The sequence below is a fragment of the Octodon degus genome, unplaced genomic scaffold (assembly GCF_000260255.1).
Source record: "Octodon degus isolate 3935 unplaced genomic scaffold, OctDeg1.0 scaffold00163, whole genome shotgun sequence".
Taxonomy (NCBI): domain Eukaryota; kingdom Metazoa; phylum Chordata; class Mammalia; order Rodentia; family Octodontidae; genus Octodon; species Octodon degus.
The window spans coordinates 4,575,470-4,601,561 of record NW_004524739.1 but is presented as its reverse complement, the minus strand read 5'-3'; the positions used below and the strand labels follow the sequence as shown (position 1 = coordinate 4,601,561).

General features: G+C 40.9%; 1 protein-coding gene and 2 non-coding genes across 18 annotated transcripts in view; all 3 read left to right on the top strand.

Annotated features, from left to right (window-relative positions):
• Pum1 (pumilio RNA binding family member 1) overlaps positions 1-26,092 on the top strand; it is a 136,148-nt gene extending 110,056 nt beyond the window's left edge. For 10 of the 16 annotated variants that reach the window (XM_023702989.1, XM_023702986.1, XM_023702985.1 and 7 more), the window contains 8 exons: positions 4,456-4,723; positions 6,263-6,392; positions 10,624-10,758; positions 14,623-14,760; positions 18,808-18,933; positions 19,798-19,919; positions 21,975-22,167; positions 25,503-26,092. In XM_023702989.1, the coding sequence (XP_023558757.1) occupies positions 4,456-4,723; positions 6,263-6,392; positions 10,624-10,758; positions 14,623-14,760; positions 18,808-18,933; positions 19,798-19,919; positions 21,975-22,167; positions 25,503-25,634 (1,244 nt within the window). In that variant the 3' untranslated portion in view covers positions 25,635-26,092. The remainder of the gene's footprint in view (positions 1-4,455; positions 4,724-6,262; positions 6,393-10,623; positions 10,759-14,622; positions 14,761-18,807; positions 18,934-19,797; positions 19,920-21,974; positions 22,168-25,502) is intronic. The other 6 variants (XM_023702990.1, XM_023702987.1, XM_004642918.3 and 3 more) reach the window with 2 other exon arrangements.
• LOC111813097 lies at positions 11,838-11,922 on the top strand. Its single transcript, XR_002818433.1, has one exon. It is a non-coding gene; the product is annotated as a small nucleolar RNA SNORD103/SNORD85 (small nucleolar RNA).
• On the top strand, positions 23,164-23,248 carry LOC111813096. Its single transcript, XR_002818432.1, has one exon. It is a non-coding gene; the product is annotated as a small nucleolar RNA SNORD103/SNORD85 (small nucleolar RNA).

Genomic DNA, 26,092 nt, shown 5'->3' with positions numbered 1-26,092 from the left:
TCTCCCCCCCACACACAAATAAATAAATAAATTTAAAAAAAAAAAAAGTCTTTGCCTGATGGGAGGTGTTAAAGATTTTTTCTTATTTTTTATCCTAGGAAATTCCATTGTTTCAACTCTCACATTCAAGTCATCTTGAGTTAATTTGTGTATTTCATGATATGTTTGTCTTTTTTTTTTTTTATCTGTTAGCTTTTACCTGGTTGTCCCAGTATCATTTTCAAACTTTGAGTGTGCAAGATTTATGTTCCTTTTGTTAGATGTACTTCTAAGCATGCAGTTTTTATGCTATTATGAATGACATTGTGTTCTAGTTTTCTTTTTGAATTTTGTTGTTTGCTTATAGATATGCAACAACATATCTATATTTGTTATATTTGTTACATATTGATTGGTATCCTACAAACTTCACTATTATTAGTTCTGATGATGTGTGAATTGATTTGGATTTTCCATGTACAAGATTAAATTTTTTCCATCTGGATTCCTTATTTTCTTGCCAAAAAAAATGTCTACTGCATTGGTAGAAACTCTAGTACTGTGTTAAATAGGCAGGAGCACATCAATGTGTGAATTGATTTGGATTTTCCATGTACAAGATTAAATATAATTTTTTCCATCTGGATTCCTTATTTTCTTGTCTGACTGCATTGGTAGAAACTCTAGTACTGTGTTAAATAGGCAGGAGCACATTTCCTTGCCTTGTTCCTAGTCTTGGTAGTGTTCATCTCTTACGTTGGGTGTGATCTTAGTTCTTAGTTGATGCCAGTCATTAGGGTGAGGACATTTTCTGCTATTCCTAAGTTGTTGAGTATTCTGAATAGGTTTTGGATATTGACAAATTTTAAAAATTTATTGATAATTATGTAATTTTTAACCTTTATCCTGTGAATATGATACTCTACAGTATGTTAGGTGAATTTTAGATGTTAGTCCAACTTTGCATTCTACGGGTAAATCCCATCTGTTCATGTTGCAGTCACCTTAATATTTTCGTCATGGATTTTTGCATCTATATTCCTGAAATGTGTTTTGTTTTCCCTTCTTGGGATGTTTTTATGTGGCTTGGTGTTATGGTGAAAATTGCCCTTTAGGAAGCACATCACTCTATTTTTTGAAAGTTGGTGGAGAATTAACAGTGTTCAGTGTTTACAAAATTTATCCATGAAGCTATCTTAGTTTATTTGTGGAAAGATTTTAATTTATTTATTTATTTATTTTTTGGTGGAACTGGGGATTGAACTCAGGAGTGGAAAGATCTTAAGTTATTTATTTTGTACCTTCACTTCTTAGGTCTTACAGGTTCTATCTTTGTTTTTCTTGAGTCAGTTTTGGTAATTTATGCTATTCTGGAAATTTACTCATCTAAGTTGTTGGAGTTGTTAGCATCATTTTATCTGTCTGTCTGTCTGTCTGTCTGTCTGTCTGTCTGTCTATCTATCTATCTATCTATCTATCTATCTATCTATCTATCTATTTTGGTGGGACCGGAGATTGAACTCAGGCCCTTGCGCTTGCCAGGGAAGCGTTTATTCCACTGAGCCATCTCCCTGGCCCCTAGTATCATTTTTTAAAAAGTGAGATTTATTCTCAGTTGCCATCTTAAGTGCCCCCGGGGCGGCAGGCCCAGTGATCTAACCCCCAGCCCCCATCCACTGAACTATTTGGCCTGTTACTTTTATCTTTAATTCAGGGCTACCTGTGTGACATTAGTTACTGGATTGGGAGGAGCTTAATTTTAAAACATTTTGATGAATACTGTTGACTGTTCTGTATTACATGCAGAGCTGGGGGGGCTTAGGAGTTTTTCTTGAAAGATGGCTTTACAAGATGGGGCTTTGTTTATGAGGCATGTATAAGGTCTATGAATACCAAACAGAAATAAATTATACACATCAAGCAATTGGCATACTAGATGGCTACTAATAGCCCTTAAGTAGAATTGTGTTTTTTGTTTTTGCAGAACCAGGGATTAAACTCAGACCCTTGCACTTGCTAGGGAATTGCTTACTCCACTGACCCATCTCCCTGAACTAGAGCACAAAACTGTTGTAAAGAAGACATTTAAACACTTAATTTCTGTGGAAAGTTGTTATGGGACACAGTCTTACGAATTCCTCCATTGGAAAAATACTGTAGAAAACAGGGAAATAATGAGAAACTGCTTTTTAAAGCCTCAGGAGAAAAGTTTCTTTAAAGTTGCAAATTCAAGTACCTTCAGGGCTATAATGGTTTGGATACAAGTACATGTAGTTATATGAGTTATGAGAAACTGGGAAAAAATTTCTTCATATTCTTCATCTTAGTGAGATCTGGTCACCAAATATTGATGATCTTTTTGTGAGGCATCTTCTCAGAAAACAACTAGAGAACTTTAGTCAGACATATAGGCATTAGTTTAATATTTAAAGAAATACTGCTTAGCCCATACAAAGTAGTCTGTGAATTATTGTGTCGTTTTACCATTTACAGTTTAGTGCCTGGAACAATTTAGAAACATGGACTCTCTCTCCCTCTCCCCCCTCTCTCCCTCTCCTTCTCTTCCCCCCTTCCTTCCTGCCGCATCCCCCCCCCCCGCTGAACCTTCTTCAAATTAAATCTGCTTTCTTCCTTTCTTGAATTAGAAAATATTCAAGTTAGTTGAGTACTGTGTGTTAGGATGAGCATTTCATCTCTCCAAATCCTAATGTCTTATTGCATAAATGGGAACGTAAAAAATTCTGTCCTAAAAAAAGGCCATTGAGAATTCCTTATATAGAAAAAAGTATATAGAAAAAAGTATATAGAAAAACTTACAGTATAGACATAGGACAAATGCAATAATATTTAGGAGAATTGAACACCTTCGTTAAGACCCAGATCTTTGAAGTTGGGCCTGGAATTCTGTGGAGAAATCCAAGCCAGGTGCCTTTCTGTAGTGACCATTGAATTCCAAACCAGACATTCATTAAAACTCATGAAGAAGTTAAAAAGCCTTTCAGCAAGGTGAGCTTACTCATGGGTTCTGAATTGTTGTAAGTCTAAGCATCTCAACTCCTTGTAGTTTGTGTGGTAATTCTTTACTTTTTCTTGCTGTTTATGAGGAGAGGGCACCTAGCCTTGTGTCACAAACCTATAATTGCAGCACTCGGGAGGTTGAGGCAGAAGGATCACTGGGAATTTGAGGCCACCGTAGGCTACCCAGTGAATTCAAGGCCAGCCTGAACTATATACAGCATGACCCTATCTCAAAACTTAGAATAATAGTAATTTCAAAATAAATGAAAGGGAGAAAAACAGCTGTTTTTCTGGGAGTGTATCTTGGTATTGGAGCACTTTGCCTTGTTTGCTCAGGGCATTGATTTCCATCTCCAGCACTTCCCCACCCCTCAGAAGGCTTCATACCTTTCTATAGCACTGTCTAAAATTTATAAAAAATGTACTTGTTATACTTACGCTCCTTTTTCTGTGTATGTGGCTGGCTGGGGACTGAACCCATGGCCTTGCATGTTAGACACGTATCTACCACTGCTGTATTCCCAGCTCTGCTTTACTTACCTGATAAGCCTTTGGCCATATTGCTCTACCTTACCTGTCTAGGAACTCAATTATTACTCCATTGTCACCAGTCAGAACATCATCGTCAGTGTCAGAGCATCAGTGGCACACGGTTTGATGCTACTGTAGTCATTTCTGGCTCTATCCATAGAAATTGTTAAGCACTTCCTGTCGAAAGCTACTTTCCAGAGTGTATCTTATTTTTTCTACCCCTTATCCTCAGCCTTTGATGTCTTAGCGGTTTCCAAATTTCTGTTGATGAGCAAAATTATTTCTTTGCAGAAAGCTTTTTAAGGGTTTCTTATTATAAATAGATTGAAGTGGATTTTTATGGGTGGGTTTCAGGTGGAAGAAAAGGTTATTTAAGAATGGAAGGAATCTCCTCTGGCCTTAGAGTAGAAAACCACTAATGTGATACTGCATTTTTTGAGTCTTTTCTGGTGGCACTCACGTGCCAGGTTCACATAGTAGGCAACTTACTGAGGGCTGTGCTGGCAGTATTGTTGTTGTTTGAGATTGGGTCTCCCTGTGTAGTTTATGCTGGCCTTAAACTATTGCGTAGCCCATGCTGTTCTCAGACTTACAGTGATCCTTCTACCTCAGCCTCTCACTTTTGATGTTAAGGCCTGTGCCACCACCCATAGCTTATTTTGCACCATTCTTCTTAGCAGTCGACTGCCAAAGGATAAAAAACACCCCCTAATCTTTGTGTAAAAGTTTCCTTTTAGATTGGTCAGTTGGCTTTTTAAAAGTTGTAGCACTAATTAGCAGTAATAGAGTTGAATCTTAACACAAAAGCAACAGAATTTTTCTTTTAAAAATCAGAGATGATGGAGCATTTTGTGTGTGTAGGGTGCTTTTTCCTCTCTTAAACAATATTAAGAATGGTCTTAAGTTCTTCTATTCTGTAACCAACAGGAGGACTCACAAATGGCAGTGGAAGATACATCTCTGCTGCTCCTGGTGCTGAAGCCAAGTACCGCAGTGCAAGCAGTGCCTCCAGCCTCTTCAGCCCCAGCAGCACCCTGTTTTCCTCCTCTCGTTTGCGATATGGAATGTCTGATGTTATGCCCTCTGGCAGGAGCAGACTTTTGGAAGATTTCCGAAACAATCGGTACCCTAATTTACAATTGCGGGAGATTGCTGGACATATAATGGAATTTTCCCAAGACCAGCATGGGTCCAGGTGAGGACTTGGCTTTGGCACTTAAGGTAACTGAAATTGTAATGCCTTAAATTCATGCCTCCAAAGGGCCACCCAGATAGCTCAGCGGATTGAAGTGCCTGTTAAGGCAGATGCAGGGACCAGTTCGATCCAGAGTTCAAAACCAGGAATACAGTGCCAGTGCCGGCCCCGTCCCCACCCTAGGATGTGCTGAGCCACTGATTGAGACGAGGCTGATTGAGACTGGGTGTGGTGGCACATGCCTGTAATCCCAGTGCTAGCTAGGCTGAAAATAGGAGGATCACTATGAGTAGTCCCATCTGCTTAGTGAGACCCTGTATTAAATAAAATTAAAAAAAAAAAAATGCACGCCTCACATACACATATATACTAAAACAAATTTGAAATAGTATAATTCAAAGTATGCTTTTACTATACTTTGCATTATTTATTTCAGAAGTACATGGCTTATGAGAGTCACTAGATAAGTGTTCGGACAAAGCCTTGAGTAGAGTAGATTCCTTTTAGCTTTCTGAAAAAGGAGTCTGTGTTTGCAGTCCATAAGACTCTTCCTGCAGTGCTGACGTGAGGCATATACCCACTTTTGCTACTGTTAAGCAATAGAAAAAATCTTTTGCTAAGAGAAGAGTCCTCAAATGTAAGTTTGGATCTCAGCTGTGTAAGAGTAGGTAGATCTTCTACCTATAGAGGTGAGTGTGGCAGCTGCCATAACATCAGACCAGACTAGTCTGCCTCATTCTGTTTGGCTGCTCTAGGGACTTTCCTAGAGATGAAACATCACCCAGACTTCTTTCCCATCTTCTTCTGTGTCCTTTTGTTTCCCCTCCTCTTCCTGTACCCACTGAAACAACACCCAGTGACCTTCCTTCACTTTAAGTTCTGGTGTCCTGCTTCTGTACAAGTGCTGCTCATATTTGGAGTTAAATAGGTGAGATTCAGAGACAGCATGATTTTCCTGAGGTAAACAAGGCAAACTGGGTAGTTGCTACTTAAGATAATGAATATTGCTATTTCTAGATATGAGTTAAAGAATATAGTAAGGGTCATAAGTTTTGGGTTACCGATGTAGGGCTAACTTCTAAAAGCAAAATCAAGAGGCACTTAAAATTTTGTGTACATACCCTACAATAAAGAAATGTGATTGGGAGCCGGGGAGAATAAGCACTTGCCAAGCAAACACAGGGTCCTGAGCTCAATCCCTGGTACTGGAAAAAAAAAAAAAAGAAAGAAAGAAATGTGGTCAGGTATGGAGTGCATCCCTGCAGTCCCACTTGCTGAGGTGGAGGATTCCTGTAAGTTTGAGGCCAGCCTGGGCTACATAAGTGAGTTCAAGGCCAGCCTATACTATACAGGGAGACACTGAGCACTCCACCCCCCCGCAAAAAAAAGTGTTAGAAGTTTTAAACATTCCGCTACTTGGAATAATTCCCTCTTTTAGAAATTTTTAAAGTGAGCTCATATTTCAGAACTAATAAAGTGTGACTTATTAATTTCCAAGTTTTTAAATGCTATAATTGCTCGTTTTACTTTTTGCTTCAGATTCATTCAGCTGAAACTAGAGCGTGCTACAGCAGCTGAGCGTCAGCTTGTCTTCAATGAGATCCTCCAGGCTGCATACCAGCTAATGGTGGATGTGTTTGGAAATTATGTCATTCAGAAGTTCTTTGAAGTAAGTCTTTGTTCTTTCTATACTTTGACTTTAGAGAATATCCAGAGTAGTTTGCCTTTCGTTGCCTTTTTAAAAGAACAGCTCTGTTTCTATTCCTTAAAATAAAGTGTGTGTGGTCTTTCTGAAGAGTTTTTTTAGTTTTTTCTTCCGTTCATTAGCAATGAACCCAATTCATTGGTTTGTTCATTCTATATGGTTTAAATACCCAAGCAGGTTATGCTAGTCTATTCTGGAAATGTGGTTGGAGAGCTGTCCCTGTTAAAGACTCAGCACATTTATTTCTGAGTGTCACAATGGTTTTATTAAACACATCACTTTTGGAGGAAATCATTGTTTTAAGGTAATTTTTAGCAGGATTATAACTGATGTAAAAAATGAAAAGAATTAAAGATTTCTAGAAAATTGTCTTTAAACACCAACTCCAGTGTTTTTCTTTAGAATCTAGTTTCATTAAATGCTTCTGGGAAGATCTTTTGGCCATTACTTTTTACTTTGCCTCTCTCTCTCTCTCTCTCTCTCTCTCTCTCTCTCTCTCTCTCTTTTTTCTTTTTCTTTTTTTTTTCGTATTTTAGGGAAGGATCTACAAGGTGTTCAGGGTCTCACTACTAGATCAGACTCCTACTGATCCGCCTGTTTATAACCTCCCAAGAGCTGGGATTTTAGGTGCGTGCCACCATGCCCAGTCTCAGTTGCTTCTCAGCTTGCCCCAGGGATGGGGCCGGCATTGGCATGGCAGGCCTGGGGATCGAACCCCTGGCCCCTGTACCTGCTTGCAGGCACTTTAATCTGCTGAGCTATTTGGCCGACCCTTACTTTGCCTCTCTTAATTTGATTATGTTGATTGTTGCTAACATTATCTATGAAAAGAAAATATAAAAATGGTGGGTTGGGGCTGGTGAGATGGCTCCGTGGTCTGAAGCACCTACTTAGAACAAGCTTAGCAATGCACAGGGACCGCGGTTCAATCCCCCAGCACCACATGCCAGCCAGCCCCGCCCCCTGGTGGGCTGAGCTGGCCACACACACACACACACACACACACACAAATAAATAAATAAAAATTTAAAAAAAAATGGTGGGTTAATGTCTGTCCTCTAAAGAGATAAAATTTCAGAAAAGTAGTTTTTTACATACCATTGTTGGCAAGTTACAAATCCAATTGGTGCTTAGTCATTTTGTAACTTTCTGCGGTAAATAATACCCGACCCCCACAACTTGAAGGAAAGGAACTTTAGTTTGGCTCCCATTCTGTAAGTTTCATTGTTTTATAGACACCTGACTCCAGGGAGGAATGGCATGGTGGCAGACCCCAGATGGAGACAAGATGCTCCTGTCCTGACAGTCAGGAAAGGCGTCAGGGTTACAGAGAAAAAGGGCAAGAGAGAGAGTTGAAGGTAGGATGGGAGATACCACCCTTCTAAGGAAGGCCCTCAGTTAGTTCCCCATCTCTTCTGATTGTATACCCCTCCCATTGTAGACTCACCAGGGGACTAATCTACCAGTAGCACCAGCACGACCTGTTCACTTCCGCAAAGCCACATCTCTGTATGTGTGAGGCTTTGGAGAGGACATTCAGATACAAACCATAATAGGCACAAGCTGTTAACACTAAGAAGCTGTTATAGCAATAAATATTAAAACTTTGAATACTACCTGTGGCCAAACAACCTTGTGAAGTTCTTATATCTTTTTTTGTTTTTGTCTGTTTGGCTTTTTTTATTATGTAGTTCAGACTAGGTGCTATGAAGCCCAGGATGGCCTCCACCTTGTGGCAGTCCTCTTGCTTCATCCTCCCAAGTGCTGGGGTTATAGGTGTACAGTACCAAACTCGCTTTATTTTTCAGTATGAAGATTTTAAAATGTCTTCTACTGGTCATGGTGGTACATGTCTGTCATCCTGGCTAGGTTTGGAAAGCTGAGACAGGAGGAGTATGAGGTTGAGGCCATTCTGGGCAAGTTACAGGCCCATTCCTCAAAGTTTAAAAAATAATCAACTGAATGGGGATATAGCACAGTGGTAGAGTGTAGAGTGGTTTCTCATATGCATGAGGTCCTGGATTCAATCTTAAGTATGAGAGGGGGAAAAAAAAGGCTTCCTATTCAGTCTTTAACATCTCCATTTTTGTTATAAAGCCTTAAGTTCTAACTGTATACTAAAGAAAAAGTTTCAGTATGTCTCTTACACTGTTGATATTAGAATGTTTCTTTACTACTGTTCTGCCATGGATACAAAAAATAGAGAACCACAGCTCTAGAGAGCTACACTCAGCCTGGTGTAGGTTGGAATGGCTTAGCATGCAAGTAGGATGTAACCCTGTGGTTTTGGGAAAGCTTGAAACTTCCCTGGATCTTCTTGCCCTTTTCCAGAAAGTGCGCGGGTTGGGCAGGTTGAGAATTCATGAATTCTTCTGTAGTTTCATAATTATGCTATTTAGAGGAAAATAAAGCCAATGATAGAAAGTCATTCTCAATACAAACAGCAAATAAATATAGGAAAAAATGTTCAACATCACTAGTCATTCGAGAGATGCAAGTTAAAACAACCCTGAGATTCCATCTCACCCTGGAAAGAATGGCTATTATCACAAACTCATCCAATAACAAATGCTAGAGGAGCTGTCAGGAAAAAGGAACCCTTCCCCACTGTTGGTGGGAGTGCAGACTGGTACAACCACTGTGGAAATCAGGGTGGAGATTCCTCAGAAAACTAGGGCTGGAGGTCCCTTTTGACCCAACTATTCCCTTCCTGGTTATATATTCTTAGGAGAATTGAAAACATCATTCTACAGTGATACATATACATCCATGTTTATGGTAGCATAATTTGTAATAGCTAGATCTTGGAAACAACCCAATTGCCCATGAACCAAGGAATGGATAAAAAAGATGTGGTCTATTTCTGTATTAGAGTACTGCTAAGCCATAAAGAAAGATAAACTTGAGGCTTTTGTAGGTAAATGGATACAACTCAAGACATCTCATAAGTGAAATAAATCGGACACAAATGTGTAAACATTATATTGTTTCTCCCTAGTGTGAGAGGCTGAATGCACAAATAAGATCCAAAATATACAGCAGCTATTTAAAAATGGGAGGAAATTTCAAAAGGAAAGAGAAACTAGATTGAGGGAATGGAGAAAATGGAAAAGCAAACGTAAAAATATATAAGATATATATGATAAAACTACATGATAGTTAAAATAGTTATACTGCTAATTTCTTAGGTCATTGAAAAGATAGGTTTGTTTGGACAATTAAATGCTGATACCTTGTACTCTGCAGAACTAATTTAAAGATAACAGTACCCAATATATTAACCATTGTTTACCCCCTATCATTGTATTGGAATTTGTTGTTGCCCTCCCTTCCTCCTTCCTTTCTCCTTCCCTTCCTTTCTTTTTATTTAGTGCAGGGTCTACAGGGTTTCACTACACAGATTGGACTCGTAGTGATCCTTGTGTTTTCAGCCTCCCAAGTGCTGGGATTATAGTCTTGTGCCACACCCAGTCTCAATTGCCCTCTCGGTACATCGGGGATCAAATTCTGGTCCCTTGCGTCTACCTAAGCAGGTGTTTTAAAACTGCTGAATTATCTGGCTGGCCCTGTTGCTTATTCTTTAAAATAAAAACAAGAAAGAAGAAAATCATTCTCAGTCTGATGTTAATGGTTACCCTAGTCTTCTGATTCTGCTAGCTTTTCCCCTCCCAAGTCTGTTGGCTCATGTAAATAGTAACAATTCTTTAAAAGACACAGTGATTTGGCTTCAACTTTATGTAGATGAAAGCACTTTTCAGCCAGTGGCCCACAGTACTTCCAGTGCTGTGTTTTGTTGCAAGATGTCCTTCCATCTTTCTTAGGCATCTTCTGAAACCCTAAAAAAAGGTACTTCTCATGCAGTAATCATTTTAGAATAAATATATGTGCTTTTATAATGAATGGGATATAGATCAACTTGATAGTATCGATTAATGATAGCTTTAAGGATTAAATATTTGTTTAACAAAAATTGTATCTGCGAAACATTGTAACATTAAATGAAGTTTCTCATTAAGGACTGAGCACTACTGGCTTGAAGAAACAAAGATCTGTAAAATAAAAGCTTTAGTTAATCATAGGTAACAGGGCTAAAGGAGGTTTTGTCAGTGATTGGTGCAGAATAATGAAAGCTTTGCTTTCTCTGGTTTATTTCCTTCTACCTGAGTAATGGTGTTCACCCACATGTTCTGTCTAGTTTGGCAGCCATGAACAGAAGCTGGCTTTGGCAGAACGAATTCGAGGCCACGTCTTATCATTGGCACTACAGATGTATGGTTGCAGAGTTATACAGAAAGCTCTTGAATTTATTCCCTCAGACCAGCAGGTAATTGTAAGTTTCCCCTTTAACTTTTCTCTTGGTGTTTGATGTTTCTCCGTGGAATGTGCAGTGACTCCTATAAATCTGTCAGTCTTTGGTTTTCTTTCACAGTGTTGCATTAGTGCTCATGGCTATGTTTCTGTGCATGGCAAGCATGAAGTATGTAGTTTTGTACATTTAGAGTGGGTCAGGCCTCTTGTGTTAAACCAGTAGATTCCAACACCCTTTTTGACTGGAACTTAGCCATTAGTAGATACACTTACACAGTTTGGGTGCTTTTTGTACCTATAATTGAAATGGGGGCTGGCCAGATAGCTCAGTGAACTAAAGTGCCTGCTTAGGCACAGCACAGCAGCCAGGGCTCAGTCTCTGGTGTACTGTGCCAGCCCTGCCCCTGGGGCGTGCGAGACTGAGACTGAGACTGGGCATGGTGGCACGCGCCTGTAATCCCAGTGCTTGGGAGGCTAAAAACAGGAGAATCACTACAAGTACAATCTATGTAGTGAGACCCTGTAGACCCTGTACTAAATACATTAAAAAAAATAAAAAAGAAGAAAAAGAAATGGGTAAAATGTTCATATGTTACCATTTTCTTGAACCTAAGCTGACCATCACAACACACAAAAGCTTTCATTTCACCCGTGTTCCACTCCCTCTTGTTTACTCTTTCTGTTACCATGTACTCAACAAATTGGTGCTCTGTGCCAGGCACTGGGCAGCAGAGATGACTGAGACCTGATCCCTCCCTGCTGCCCACTCTCTGGTGGGGAAGGGCGTTGGAAGGCAGTAGTACCCACATGAGAGAGGCTCTTTGGCCTGTCCAGTGTTCCCGAAGGAAGACTTTGCAAAGGACAATGGTAAGGAGGTGTGAGGCAGAGAAAAGGGTCAGTAGTCTGTGAAGTTAGGTGCTCTGAGTGGAGAACTGATGGAGAAATCCCCTGAAGACGCATTGGGCTTCAGAAATACTCACAGGGTAGGTCCACCCATCACCCTTTGTACTTGTGCCAGGGAGCCCCGTGTCTCAGGGTGCTTCTGACCCCAGCTGTCAGTCAGGGGCTCTTCTCACCTTCTCATTTGAGGGGTCGCCATCATCTGGCAGTGATGACCCACTTGCCCTCACTGAGAACAAAGTTCGTTAATGAGAATCTTTGTTATGGACTCGAGTTCTGAGCCAGGCGAGATGCGCACCCCGTCCGATTCACATCCAAACCACCAGGCTCTGGTGTTTGTGTTGGCAGAGATGGCAGCTGGGGAAGCCCAGAGTCCTCAGGTTGAGTTTCACAGATAAGTATGTGAAGATGCTGGGGAAGGCAGAGGCAACATTAAGACAGCGAGTTTGGGTTTGTTTCACACAGTGCTCTGTGCTAGAGATGTAATTGAAATTTTTTTTTTTTTTTTTTTAAAGCTGGTGTTTGGGGCTGGGGAGATAGCTTGGTGGTGTAGGTGCCTGTCTGGCAAGCTCCAGGATCCAGGTTCAATCCTTGGTACCGCATGCTGGGCTGGCCTGAGAATATAGCGAGAACCTGTACCAAATAAATAAATCTGATGTTTGTAAGTAATTAAAAGCAAATGTAAGGCTATTTTGAGCTTTCATTTAATGCTTATAGGACACTTTAGTTTTCCTAGATAATTGAATCTTTCCTCTTATTTTTTCTTTTTGCGGTAGGAAGGAGTGAACCTGGGGCCTTGGCTGTGCTACCTGAAGGCAAGCGCTCTTCCTCTAAGCTGTGTTTTCAGTCCTTGTTTCTTTTAAGCACGAGAGGTTTTGCCCATGTGCTCTTTTGACCACTTGTTGAAAGAATGCAGAAGTGTGCTGCTTTGTTATATATCTCCCCGGCACTGCCACCATTCTCCCTCATGAATGTGCTAAGCTGTTGGGTTTTGTCTCTGACTTTCAAATTTTACTCTTTTCAAATTGGATGGATGAGTATAGTGCAGAAGTTTTTTTTTGTTTGTTATTTGATTTTTGTTAAACCCTCCCCCTTACTCTCAATCTGGTTTTTCTGTCTTCTAGATTTATGTGTCTTTTTTCTCCTCTGGTCCTATTTCTCTTGTGCTATTCTGTTTTAGGTTTGAATTTCTTCCTGCTGTGGATAATGTGCTGTGCTTTAAATGCAGGTTTATTTAAAATAATAAAATTATGATGAAATTAGCTTAGAACAGATTTTACTTCTTTCAAATCAAGAAAATATTTAGGGAAGACATTTTTCCCTTTGTTCATAAGTTATCTTCATATTTCTATTGTATAAGCATCATTCATTATCTTTTCTCTAATTAAATTTCTGAAGTAAATTGTTCTCTGTGCTATTTGATTAGATACTTCTCTTTTAGCATTTGATTAGTAAACTTTCCTTTATATTTTACCATTGTAATCTTAATTGCTCCGACGTACTCTGTATCTCAGGGACTGAGACTGTTTCGTCATTTTCAAGTGACTGTAGTTATCTAACAGTCACTGCAGTAAGCAGAAATGGGTGGCAGGAAGGAAATTAGATAGCAGGTACCAGGGCACAGCCATGCACAGTCAGTTCTGTTCAAATTCCTAAGGCAGATGACTTTTGAGGCAGGGCTTCAGGCTGAATCTGTCTTTCTATACCTTTGTTGCCTTCACCCAGTCCTTAACCAGGCACATACCCGCTCTCACATTCACACATATATACACATAGGCTGTTGTCTACATTATCTTGTTTGGATAGTTTGCATTAGTTAACTGAGGAAACATTCCTGTCTCCTTTATAGGCATTATAAATGTGATGCCACAGTCTGGGCTTGAATTCTTTCTTATTCTCCTGATTTCTCCTATAGTCTTTTTCTTCTTCTTTTCTTTTGAGACATGATTTTCTCTTGCTGTTCAGGCTGGCTTTAAAATCAGGGGCTTAAAAAAATAAAATAAAGTCTTTGGGGCTAAGTCTCTGCAGGCCCGGAACTGCAGGTGTGTACTACCATACCTGGTTGTATTTGTAGTTTAAATATATGGTTTAACTCCTCTCAGGCTCAGTGTCTAAATATATGTGCATGGAAAGGCTGTGAAGAACATGTAGTTGACAGTTGCTTTGCCAACAAATGCTCATTCCACACACTGAAGCCAGATTGCTTGGGTTTGAATCTTGGCAGTGTGGATCTAGATTTTGAACAAATCTTTCAACTTTTTTTGTGCTTTGCTTCTCCATCTGTAATAGTGCCCAATGCATAGGTCTGTTAGGAGCAGTCTGGGGGTAAAAACACAGTAATTATAGCATTGGCAACTTGGGGTCAACTTTAGATTAATACTTGCTATTATTAATAATAAGCCATAGCAGAGTTGTCAAAGTAAAATACTGAATTGCATGTGAAATCTTTTAATATAGTTTGTTTCAAATCGATTCCTTTCTGTGTGAAGAGGTTTACAGTTTTATTTATTTATTTATTTATTTAGGTCTATAGTTTTAAACAGGTGCCCACTGGCCTGAACCATGCATGATTATCCCATTGAGTGGTGCTACAAACAAATGCCACTTTTATTGGTCTTTTTACTAATGAAGTTAATAAAAAGCCACCTGATGCTACCATCACATATTTACCACCAGTGGTTCAAGCTGACCCACAACGAGACAAATGAATTATGGCCCTATCATGAATGTGTTAAAGCTCTGAGAAGTCTTTCTCAATTTAGAGATCTTTTGTGATACTGGTTATCCATATAGTAACCTTTATTATATAGTAGATTTGTAAGCACACAGAAGAACTTGAGCCCTGACTTGTTGCCACATTGTCATACTGTCACATTTGCATTGTTCCATTTGCATTGTCACTGAATGGAATTCAGTAAGGAGACTAGACTGTGCAGGTATTGCTTGGTGTGATTCTGTTGTTGCTTTCTTTCCTTGTATCCAATAGAATGAGATGGTTCGGGAACTAGATGGCCATGTCCTCAAGTGTGTCAAAGACCAGAACGGCAATCATGTGGTTCAGAAGTGCATTGAATGTGTGCAGCCTCAGTCTTTGCAGTTTATCATTGATGCATTTAAAGGTCAGGTAAGTGACTTAGGAAAAGAAATAAAGGAAGCAAATCAATGAATGTTTCTTTTGTGAGCAGCAGACAGAATAGAATTTGTGGCGTGTGCTCAGTATGCTTTGTTTGTCTAAGGCTGCAGCAAAAAGTAGTCCTCCAAGGTGGCTCTGTATTACCAGCCTTCTTCTTTTAACTGTCTTTGGGTCTTCTCTTCATCATTAAGGCAGATGTCGCTCATGTTGGAATGAAACACTGTCATTAGAATTGTTAAGATGAAACCTCATATTTGATGAATAATATTTTTCTTCAATTAAATATTATTATCCTAACATTTATTGATTGCTTCATTACTTTTGGTGGGAGTGGGGTGGTACAGAGTCTTAGTGTGTATTTCAGGCTGACCTGTACAATATATATTCTAGGCTGGCCTTGAACACACAGTGATCCTCCTGCCTTAGCTCTCCAAGTGCTAGTATTACAGGTGTGTGCTGCCATGCCTGGCTGTTCTTTTATTTAAAGGGTATTTTATAGTTTTATTTTAGTTTGATACACAATTTCGCTATGCAGTTCAGACTCAGTGATCCTCCTCCTTCAGCCTCCCTAGAGCTGGAATCACAGGCGTGCACCACCATGCCCAGTTCCAGGCTGGTGATCATGCGATACTGGTGATCAAACTCGGGACCTTGGGCTTGCCAGCCAGGCGCTTATGCCACTGAGCTATCTCCACAGTCCTTAAAGGGCATTTTAAAGATTCTGTTTATTTGTAGAAATAAACTTGGGGCTGGGGAGATGGCTCGAATAAGCGATTCCTTGGCAAGTGCAGGGCCTGAGTTCAAACCCCAGTTCCACCAAAAAAAGAAATAAACTTGTAGGTCATACATGAATATATCTTTAAAATAAGTAGGCTTCCCTTACCTAAAATTTTTTGGAGGGAATGTATGGTTCAGATTGGTTTGAACTGCATAAGTAGCCATATAGCAGAGATAAATTATAATTTTTCCCATTTACTGCCATGTCAAAAGTCTATTCTTCACACCAGCTTTTAAGTTGTTACTTTTCCTTGGTCTTTCCTGAATTGCCTCTGAATTATTTTCTAAGGGACAGGAAAGTAAAATATATTGCCTTTTTGAGTATGTGATAACATTTTTAAAAGAAAACCGAAGCAAACTCTGTAGATTTTTTTACTGGTAGTAAAAATCAGGTATAGTTAATCAGAAACATATATGATTAAGCCTAGATTGGTGAATGGTTTCAACTCTTGTAGGTTTTGTAAAAATTTCTTCAGTTACTGCAATGATTAGATGGACTAAAGTTAGAATTCAGGGGTCTTAGCTGGGTGTGGTGGTGTATGGCTGTAATTCCTGCACTTGGGAGGCTGAGGCAGGAGGATCACTATGGGTTTGAGGCCAGCCTGGACTATGAAGTGAGGTCAGAGCCAGCCTGAACTGCATGGTGAGACCCTGTCTCAAAAACACATTAAAAAAAAAGTATATATGGGTTTTGAAAGACAAGATTCTGTGTGAAGCGGGTATGGGAAGACCCAAGATATGTGCGCCTGTGTGTATTTGCTTTGAACACAGTGCTGGGGAATAGAACCTAGGACCTAACATGTGCTGATTGAATGTTCTACCACTGAGCAGTATCTGGAAAGGATAGTATCAAGATGAAAGTGTCAAACGGTTGATAGCTGCAACATACAAAGAGCCTCTGTGATCAAAGAAAGGAATATAATGTAATGAGAAAAATGAGCCCAAGCATGAAATAACATTTCATAGAAGAAACACTGCCAGTAGACATATGCAGAGTTGATTCAGCCTGCTGGAACCATGATCTTCCAGTAATTTGCAAAAATGACCAACACAAAGGACGAGAGGAGAGGAATCTGGTATATGTTCTCTAGGCCTTTTAGAAAACATGGCATTGTTCTTTTGGCCACATACTTGCAAATCTACAAAAAGGTGATATTGTAGACATCAAGGGACAGGTACCGTGCAAAAAGGAATGCCACACAGATGTTACCCAGCATGCTGTTGGCATTGGTGTAAACAACCAAGTTAAAGGCAAGCTACTTCCCATGAGGATTAATATGCATATTGAGCATATTAAGCACTTAAGAGTTGCTGTAGCTTCCTGAAACCAGTCAAGGAAAATGATCAGAAAAAGGAAGCCAAAAAGAAAGGTATTTGGGCTTAACCGAAGCACCAGCCTGCCTCACCCAGAGAAGCACACTTTGTGATCACAACCAATAGGAAGGAGCCTAGTTGTTGGGACCTGTTCCTTAAAAATTCATGGCATAAGCTGGGGATGGAGCTCTGCCATGCAGCACCTAATTGTCAGCTTAAGTGTTTTAGGTCCTACTTAAAAATAAGGAAAAGCCATCCTGGGTTGTTGGGATGGTTTTCCTAGTTAAACAGGTATGTGATGCCCGTTTACCTCAGATATATTTGGAGCAGATTTTCATTACACCTAGTAATTGTCTCTTCGGTGTTTTTCTTGCTAAAAGATATCACAGAGGTATTGTGCAGGTACAAATCCAAATGTGCAAATATTTATGAAGTGTTCATATTGGCTTGAAGATCATTTCAGTTAAACAAATGGAAGTCTATTTCAGTTAAACTCTTAGACAAAGAGAAAAGTTGATTCTGTTAGTAATGGGGGAGATCCAAAAAGAGTCCCCAAAGACTGTTTCCCACCCTTCAGTTGCAGGTAATAATGAAAAGTCTAACAAACTGCCATTCTGGAAAAACATTTAGTATCTTTGAAATTTCAGCATTTGTATTTCTAGTGATCTGGTATTTCAGGCCTAGTTTCATGACTCGTGTAACAGCTGCACAATGTATATGCCCTGAGACTTATGTAGACATATATAAAATAGAATTATTCTACTTGGGCTGGCGAGATAGCTCAGCAGACTAAAAAGCACATGCTGTGCCAGCCCCACCCCTGGGGTGGGCTGAGCCAGCCATAGTCTGGGAGAAGTGGAGCATGCCTTTAATCCCAGTGCTGTGGAGGCTGAAAGTAGGAGGATCACCATGAGTCTGAACTGTGTAGTGAGAACTTGCAACAACCAAATATATTTTAAAAAAGAAGAAGAATTACTACACTTATGGGAAAATACTAAGCATTGCGGATGTCCATGAGCTGAATCTTGGATTGGATCCTATATATCTCTGCAGGGTAACCTACAGTGTTATCCACAGTCTTATAAGTGAATGTTGGAAATGTAAGGTTGAGTGACATTTCTAACACTGCTTATAGGCTGTGAGTGTAGCACTTTTATAAAGCTAAACTCAAGAAGAACACAGTATATTAACCAGTTTTAAGCATAAAAGCTACCTATATAAAAGTCATAAAGCTCTTAATGCAGTGACTGACACTTGATGGGGAAGCATTCAGTACACGTCAGCTATTGTTACTGCTCCTGTCATTGTTCCTGATTACAGGTCTGTGTTACAACTCCTTTTGCTTGGGTGGGCAGAATCAAGATTGAATGTCTGATCCAAAGCCCATGCAGGGGTTGAGGATGTGGCTTAGTGGTTTGTTTCTTGCCTTGCCTGCACAAGGCCTTGAATTCAATCCTCAGCATGGGGTGGGGGGCACTTCCCTGTGGGTCATTTAGGATTTTCTCCCAGCCCTCCTTGCATGCGTTGGATAAGCTGTCTCTGATTGAACACCTACATCCCTTCTGTTTGTTTTTAAATATATATATATTGATTGATAGATAGATAGATAGATAGATAGATACATACATACATACATACATACATATCTTTTGGGTAGGGTATTGAATGACAGTCATGGCTCTTAACTGTGTTTTTTGTGATTTTTCTTTTTGGACTTGGAAAAGTTTTTCATTCTGACTTAAAGAAAATTAAATGAATTTCCAAAAGAATTAAGAAATGGATTGATTTACATACAAGAGACATAACACCCCTTGATATTTGTACTGAGAACTTAAAAACCATTAGGTTAATTTGTGAAAATCAGTGAGATAGTGTGTATAAATGTGTTTTAAACAGTGAAAGTAGCAAGTGTCATTTTTGACTTTCTTTATACATTGTCTGCCCTAGGTGTTCGCTTTGTCCACACATCCTTATGGCTGCCGAGTGATTCAGAGAATCCTGGAGCACTGTCTTCCTGACCAGACTCTTCCTATTTTAGAGGAGCTTCACCAGCATACAGAGCAGCTTGTACAGGTAGTGGGGCTGCCAGTAGAGGAGCGGCTTACCCCAGTGGGCCTCAGAACACTCTGGCACACCGTGTGCTGCTGTGTTTCATCAGCACAGTTCCACAAGTTAATATGTCTTAAGTACCCATGAGTCTTTTTCTAGCAGTCTAGTTTGTGTTTCGTGACTATGGGCTGTGATTAGAGAGAGCCTGGACCTTGGAGTTAGAGGTGACTTCTGGAGCTATTGTGGGCTTTGTCACATTAAGGAGACCATTTAATTCCTCTGTGTCTCAGTCTCATCTTTGTTAGACCAGCTAAGGATTTTAGCCAATTTGTTACCTCTTTCAGGCTTGATACTTTTCTCTTCTACCTGTTTTGGACATAAATTTATTACAGAAAGGTGCAGCTAACTACCTGTATATTGCTAATGACTATTCTCAGAACACTCTCCTCTCCACTTTTAAAAGTATAGGACTACTTTTTTTTCTTTTTCTTTTAAGATAGAGCCTCACAGTGTAGCCCAGGTCAGCCTTAAGTTCACTAGGTAGTCCAGGTTGACTTTGAACTCAGTGATCCTCCTTCTTCTCCCTCTCTAGTGCTGGGATTATAGGTGTGTGACACCGTGCCTGGCTAGGCCTACTTTTTAGATGCAGTAATTAATGAAGATTCAAGAAGAATGTCTCGATAGATGAAAAGATATTCCTTTGTCTAGTAATATGTTCCTATTTTATAATAAAGGCAATTGTTACTATTCATGTTAAAATTCTCTAGTTTTAGTGTTCAGATAAGCCATCAGACTGAACAAGAAAGATATGTATTACCTAGTTGTAAGACCTAAATAAACCTCAGAAGTGGTTTTTACATACATTTACTTTTCTTGTTTCTCAAACAGGATCAATATGGAAATTACGTAATCCAACATGTATTAGAGCATGGTCGTCCTGAGGATAAAAGCAAAATTGTAGCAGAAATCCGGGGCAATGTACTTGTATTAAGTCAGCACAAATTTGCAAGGTATGTGCTTTGTATTCCATGGCTGCTTTTTCAGAAGAGAGGAGTAAATAGTAGTCCAGTTATAGAAAAATTGATATTTATTTATTTAGCATATCTAGCTTTTCAGGTAGTTTTACAAAGTCAGGAATGCATGAAGACCCTTACGTAGGCTTCTCACTGCTTAGTCACTGTGAAATCTGGGGACTGTGTTTTAAAATTATAACACTGAGACTGGGCATGGTAGCATGTTCCTGTAATCCCAGCTCTTGGGAAGCTGTAAGCAAGCAAATCACTAGGAGTCTGATCTAGTAGTGAGACCCTGAATACCTTGTAGACCCTTCCCTAAAAATAAAAATAAAATTATAGCACTGTGCCTCACTGGCTATTTAATGAGCTAAATTGTTTGTAATTGTGGAATGTTTTATTACTCAGGTTCCTCCTTAGCCTGAAAGATAGGCAGTTTATATATCTCCATAAACCTCAGGGTTCTCAGAACCTCATCTCTCACTTCATAGTGTCCAGGCTCAAGAGTGAAGCATGCTGGCTTCACACAATTCCCAGGTTGTGTTTAGGTGACTTATAAGTAACAGAGGCTGGAGAAGAAATTGATGGCTCTTCCATGGGGGTTAGTGGGATGCTCTAAGTAGTCTAGCTGTCCTGCCATTTATACAGCATGGTGCTTTACATTTTTTGAATATTTTCTTTCCTGGTTGTTAGGATAAATTGCAGGCTGGGTAGTATTTATATAACTTTCATATTAATGTTTACTGTTCTTTGTTTTGTTTTTAGTCTTTTTTGGGGGGAGGGTTCTTTGTGTTTTTGAGACAGGTTTTGCTATAGTTCAGGCTTTCCTTGATGTTCATTTTAAATTTATAAAGTGTTGGACCAGAGAGAGAGCTCAGTAGAATAAGCACTTGCCTGGTAAATGCAAGGTCCTGAGTTCAGTCCCTGGTACCGCAAAAATAAAAACAAAGTCTTATGACATTATGACATGAAAAATAGAGAAAGAAAAGTACCCAAAGTTGGTGATTTGGTGTATAAGGAGGAATGTTTAATGGAATAGTCACATGTGCGGTAGGTTGCCGTAGAAAGTAGTTACTTTGGAATCATTAGTGATTTCCAAGCTTTAGTTAAATGATTATCTTCCAGGCTGCAGGAAAAGGCATCCTGTACTGCTAGGTACAGACTTTTTAAGGTTCTTTTCCTTGTTTTGTTTGTTTTATTTTTGAGATAGGGTCTCCCTTTGTAACCCAGGCTGGCCTTGAACTCTGATACTGTCTCAGTCTCCTGAGTTCTGGTGTTACAGGAATGTGCTATCATGCTCAACTCTTGAGGGTTGTGTGACCCAGAGTAGCTCTTTCCCCCTGCATGAATTCTTTGCTTGTGAAGCCTTCAACCCTGTTCCCTGCTCTGCATCCCATGTCCTTCCTACCAGGGGTTCGGCTTAGCTGCGGCACTATACATGCACATAGTATGCATTATTCTCTGACGTCATGCAGCTTCGTTCCTGCAGAAGCACAGGTGCAGGCAGGGTAGTGCTGTCTGATAGAACTCAACAGCAGTGAGTAGTCACTCTTGGATGGCGATAGCCATTATTGTGGCAGCATACAGTTCGGTTTCCACAGTCCCCATGGACTGTGTAAAATCATATTGTACACACTCCTGTTTTCCTTTCCCAATATGATATATTTGTGAAATATTCAGAGATGCTGACAGACCTGAGGGTCCTGTTCTTACCTTCCCTGTAGGCACCATGTGCTAGTTTACCAGAGGTGCGGTGGCCTGAAGTTAAAGTTCCTTCACTAAATCTGAGAGCCTCTGCTAAGTGCCACTCTGTGCTGGTAGCAGAAGACAGGCATCAGTGAGATTTATGCTTGCCTTCCGTCAGCTCACAGAGGTGAAGAGAGGATTGATGGGTTGGGGTTAGACATCATTGACTGTTGGATACCTCAGATGGTGGAGGTGAACACTCTTTAAGAACTGACAGTGGGTGGATTCATTCTCATAAATGCTAGCTCTCACTTGCTGCACAGGGGATCCTCTTCTAAGAATTTCTCTGGATCTGTCTCATTACAGCAACGTTGTAGAAAAGTGTGTCACCCATGCCTCACGTACAGAGCGTGCTGTGCTCATTGACGAGGTGTGCACCATGAATGACGGTCCCCACAGTGCCTTATACACCATGATGAAGGACCAGTATGCCAACTACGTGGTCCAGAAGATGATTGACGTGGCAGAACCAGGCCAGCGGAAGATTGTCATGCATAAGGTGGGTGAACAGACTTAAAAAAAAATTTTTTTTCTATGTATTTAGTACCGGGTCTACAGGGTCTCGCTACAGAGGTCAGACTCATAGTGATCCTCCTGTTTTCAGCCTTCCAGGTGCTGGGATTATAGGCTTGCCAGGAACTGAACCCTGGACCCTATGCTTACCTAAGCAGGTGCTTTAGTCCGCTGAGCTATCTAGCTGGCCCTTAAACTTATAATCAGAGAGAAGGGATACAAGGCCTTGGGTTCATTTCTAAAAGAAAAGGGAAGGTAGATCTCTTCTGCCTCTTTCTGCCTGCCTGCCTACCTGTCTTTCCATCTTTCTTTCTTGGCTGTTACTGAACTGTACCCCATCCTGAGTCCTTTTCTTTGTATGTGGAGTCACTATTGTCCTCATATGTTTGCCACCCTCTGAGTGTCTTACGCTCAGTTTTTGTAAGGTATTTTCCTCCTTCATCTTTAAGAGATGCTTATCAGTCCAGCAGTGAGCTGGTCTATTGTTTCTTTTTCTCCCTCCAGTCTCTTACTCACTCTGCCAACACATACTAGGCAGATACTCACTTGCCCAGGGTGGTTTATAGCCTGGCATAAGGATTCAGGTCCTTGTGCCAGGCACTAGATATCACAGAGTCAGCTGAGACCTGATCCCTCCCTGCTGCCCACTCTCTGGTGGGGAAGGGCGTTGGAAGGCAGTAGTACCCACATGAGAGAGGCTCTTTGGCCTGCCCAGTGTTCCCGAAGGAAGACTTTGCAAAGGACAATGGTAAGGAGGTGTGAGGCAGAGAAAAGGGTCAGTAGTCTGTGAAGTTAGGTGCTCTGAGTGGAGAACTGATGGAGAAATCCCCTGAAGACGCATTGGGCTTCAGAAATACTCACAGGGTAGGTCCACCCATCACCCTTTGTACTTGTGCCAGGGAGCCCCGTGTCTCAGGGTGCTTCTGACCCCAGCCGTCAGTCAGGGGCTCTTCTCACCTTCTCGTCGGAGGGGTCGCCATCGTCTGGCAGTGATGACCCACTTGCCCTCACTGAGAACAAAGTTCGTTAATGAGAATCTTTGTTATGGACTCGAGTTCTGAGCCAGGCGAGATGCGCACCCCGTCCGATTCACATCCAAACCACCAGGCTCTGGTGTTTGTGTTGGCAGTGATGGCAGCTGGGGAAGCCCAGAGTCCTCAGGTTGAGTTTCACAGATAAGTATGTGAAGATGCTGGGGAAGGCAGAGGCAATGTTGGAGATATATAGAATTTAAAATGCATCTTCTCATTCACTGAACACTTAAGTATGCATTTCATACTCTATAGCAGGCCCTCCTCTCAGCAAGGTTATATTGGTGATACCATATGGCACACAGATTGGTACCATAGTTCCAGGGAATAATGGACTTGTAGGTGGGTCATATGAGACTATGTGGGTGGGGTAGGGTGTCTCTTGTAATGTGTGGGTACAGAAAAGCCTTCTTAAGGGGGGACATTTTAATAACCACTCCAGAAAGAGAAAGCTCAATGTGCAGACTTGGGGGCAGGAGAAAGAAGGCTGTATTTGAAGAAGTTCAGCAAGTTCAATAAGGCAGAAAACTGACAGCGTTGCTTCCACATTCCAGATAATTTTCCTGGCTAATGAGTTTTTAACTTGGAGGAGAGAAGACAGTGATGAAACTAGATAGGAACTGTTAAAGTAGCTAAGCTACTTAGTTGGTGATGGCTCTAGGATTGAAGAAAAGTAGACCAAATTGGGTTCTCAGGTTAGTCAAGTTTTTTTCTTGGTGGGAGAAATTCTAAGGGACCCTCAAAGTTGTCCCCCTTGTTGTTTTGTTTGTTCATTTGTTTGGTTGGTTGGTTGGTTTAGTTTGAACCAGGGTTTCACTATGCAGTTCAGGCTGGCCTCGAACTCAACATTGCCAGGCTGACCTTGAATTCACGGAGATCTTCCTGCCTCAGCCTCCCAAGGCCTTGAATTATATGTGTGTGCCACCACACCAAGTGTTATCTTTTTGAGGCAGCATTTTACTAATGCAGTTCACTTTATAGCCCAGGATGGCCTCAAACTTGTAGCAGTCCTTTTGGCTCAGCCTCCCAAGAGCTGGGATTACAAGCATGATCCACCACTCTCAGCTGTTATTACTATTTTGTTAGGAGGAAAAGTGTGAGAATTACATGACTTGGTTCATTAGCCAGCTTGAATTTAAGTTGCATTCTAGGAGAGCTACCAAAAAGTAAGTGAATCTTGAACCTCAAATTCCAGATCAAAGCATGATGAAAAACATTTGTCATGTACATAGCCCTTACTACAACCCAAATAAAACTGTAACATTGTTGCATTCTTTTTTGCAGATAAATTTAAGAAGGAGTTAAGTTGTCTGCTTCACACAGCTCAGAATTAGAATCTGGAGTATTTATTACCTGTCGTTTTCCCATGTAGGTCTTAGGTGAGAATTTAGCATTTGATTTGAGTCTTGTGTCCTGTGTGAGTTCCTAAGTGGCTTCTAGCTCTAGGTGGCCCTTCCTTGCTTTGAGGGCGCAGCTGGACAGTGGCTGGACATCCGGAGCTTTCCCTCTCAAGCAAACACTGACTGCTATCCAGTGTGTTGGTGTTGCACATGCAAGTTTGAATGGGGAAATGGCTTTATGAACCTTGGTCCTCTCCTGTCTGTGTAAAGATTGGTGGTTGTTCAGTAGTAAACCCTGCTGGAGGGTGGAGAGCAGGCCCTGTTGAGCTGTTAGAGCCATCTCTTGGTGAGTGAGGTGCACCAGTCTTCCTGAAGTGGATTGGCCTCAAAGCACAGTGTGGAGGAGAACGCTTGTAGAAGTGAGCTGCAGAGAAGTCAGTAGCATGCGGAGAGAGGAATTTCTGGACGAGGCAGGCAGTTTGGGCTCATATACCTGTGCCAACCCTTGTCAGCCATTTCACCTTGACTGAGTACTGGTTTGCCTTCATTTTTTGACCAGATAAAATGGGAGTAGTCACTGGCTTATACTGATTATCATTTTTGTTGTTTCTGCTAGCTTTCTGTGATCCCCTGTGAAATGGGGGGTGGGCTCAGGTGGTGTGCCCAGGGTACCCAGCAGCACACCCCTACTGCCTAGGAGAGTCTGGATACAGTTCGGGCAGCACTGTGCAGCTGGCCGTGTCACTGGCCTCTGAGCACTCCTGAGTACTCCTTGCGTCAGTACTTGGAAAGAGCTGCTCCTCTCATCTGGCAGGTAGCGAAAACTCAGAAGCTCAAGAGACTTGCTGAACTAGTGGAGGGTGTCGCGGTGAAGGTGCACACAGTGCACTTCAACTGTGGTGTGTGCCGGAGCCAAGGCCGTCATAACCCAGCTTGTCTTTCCTTTCCAGATCCGGCCCCACATCGCCACTCTTCGCAAGTACACCTATGGCAAGCACATCCTGGCCAAGCTGGAGAAATACTACATGAAAAATGGAGTGGACTTGGGGCCTATCTGTGGCCCTCCTAATGGTATCATCTGAGCAGCGTGTCCTGACCCGTTCCCACTGACCTCATTGGCCCCTGGCAGGTCAACCAGCAACCTGAAATGTCCTAGTGTAGAACCTGAGATGGGCAAATGGTTGCTCTGGGATTGCTCCCTCCTCCAAAAAGGAATCAAATCAACCAGTGGAAAAGCCTTTGTAAATTTAATTTTATTACACATAACATGTACTAATTATTTTTTTTAATTGACTAATTGCCCTGCTGTTTTACTGGTGTATAGGATACTTGTACATAGATAACCAATGTACATGGGAGGCCACATATTTTGTTCAATGTTGTATCTATATTCCATATATGGAAACTTTCAGGGTGGTTGGTTTAACAAAAAAAGTTTTTTAAAAAAAAGAAAAAAAGGTTTTTAACTCATTTGCCTCATTGGCAAGTTTTGCAAATAGCTCTTCCCCACTTCCTCATTTTAGTAAAAAACAAAAACAAA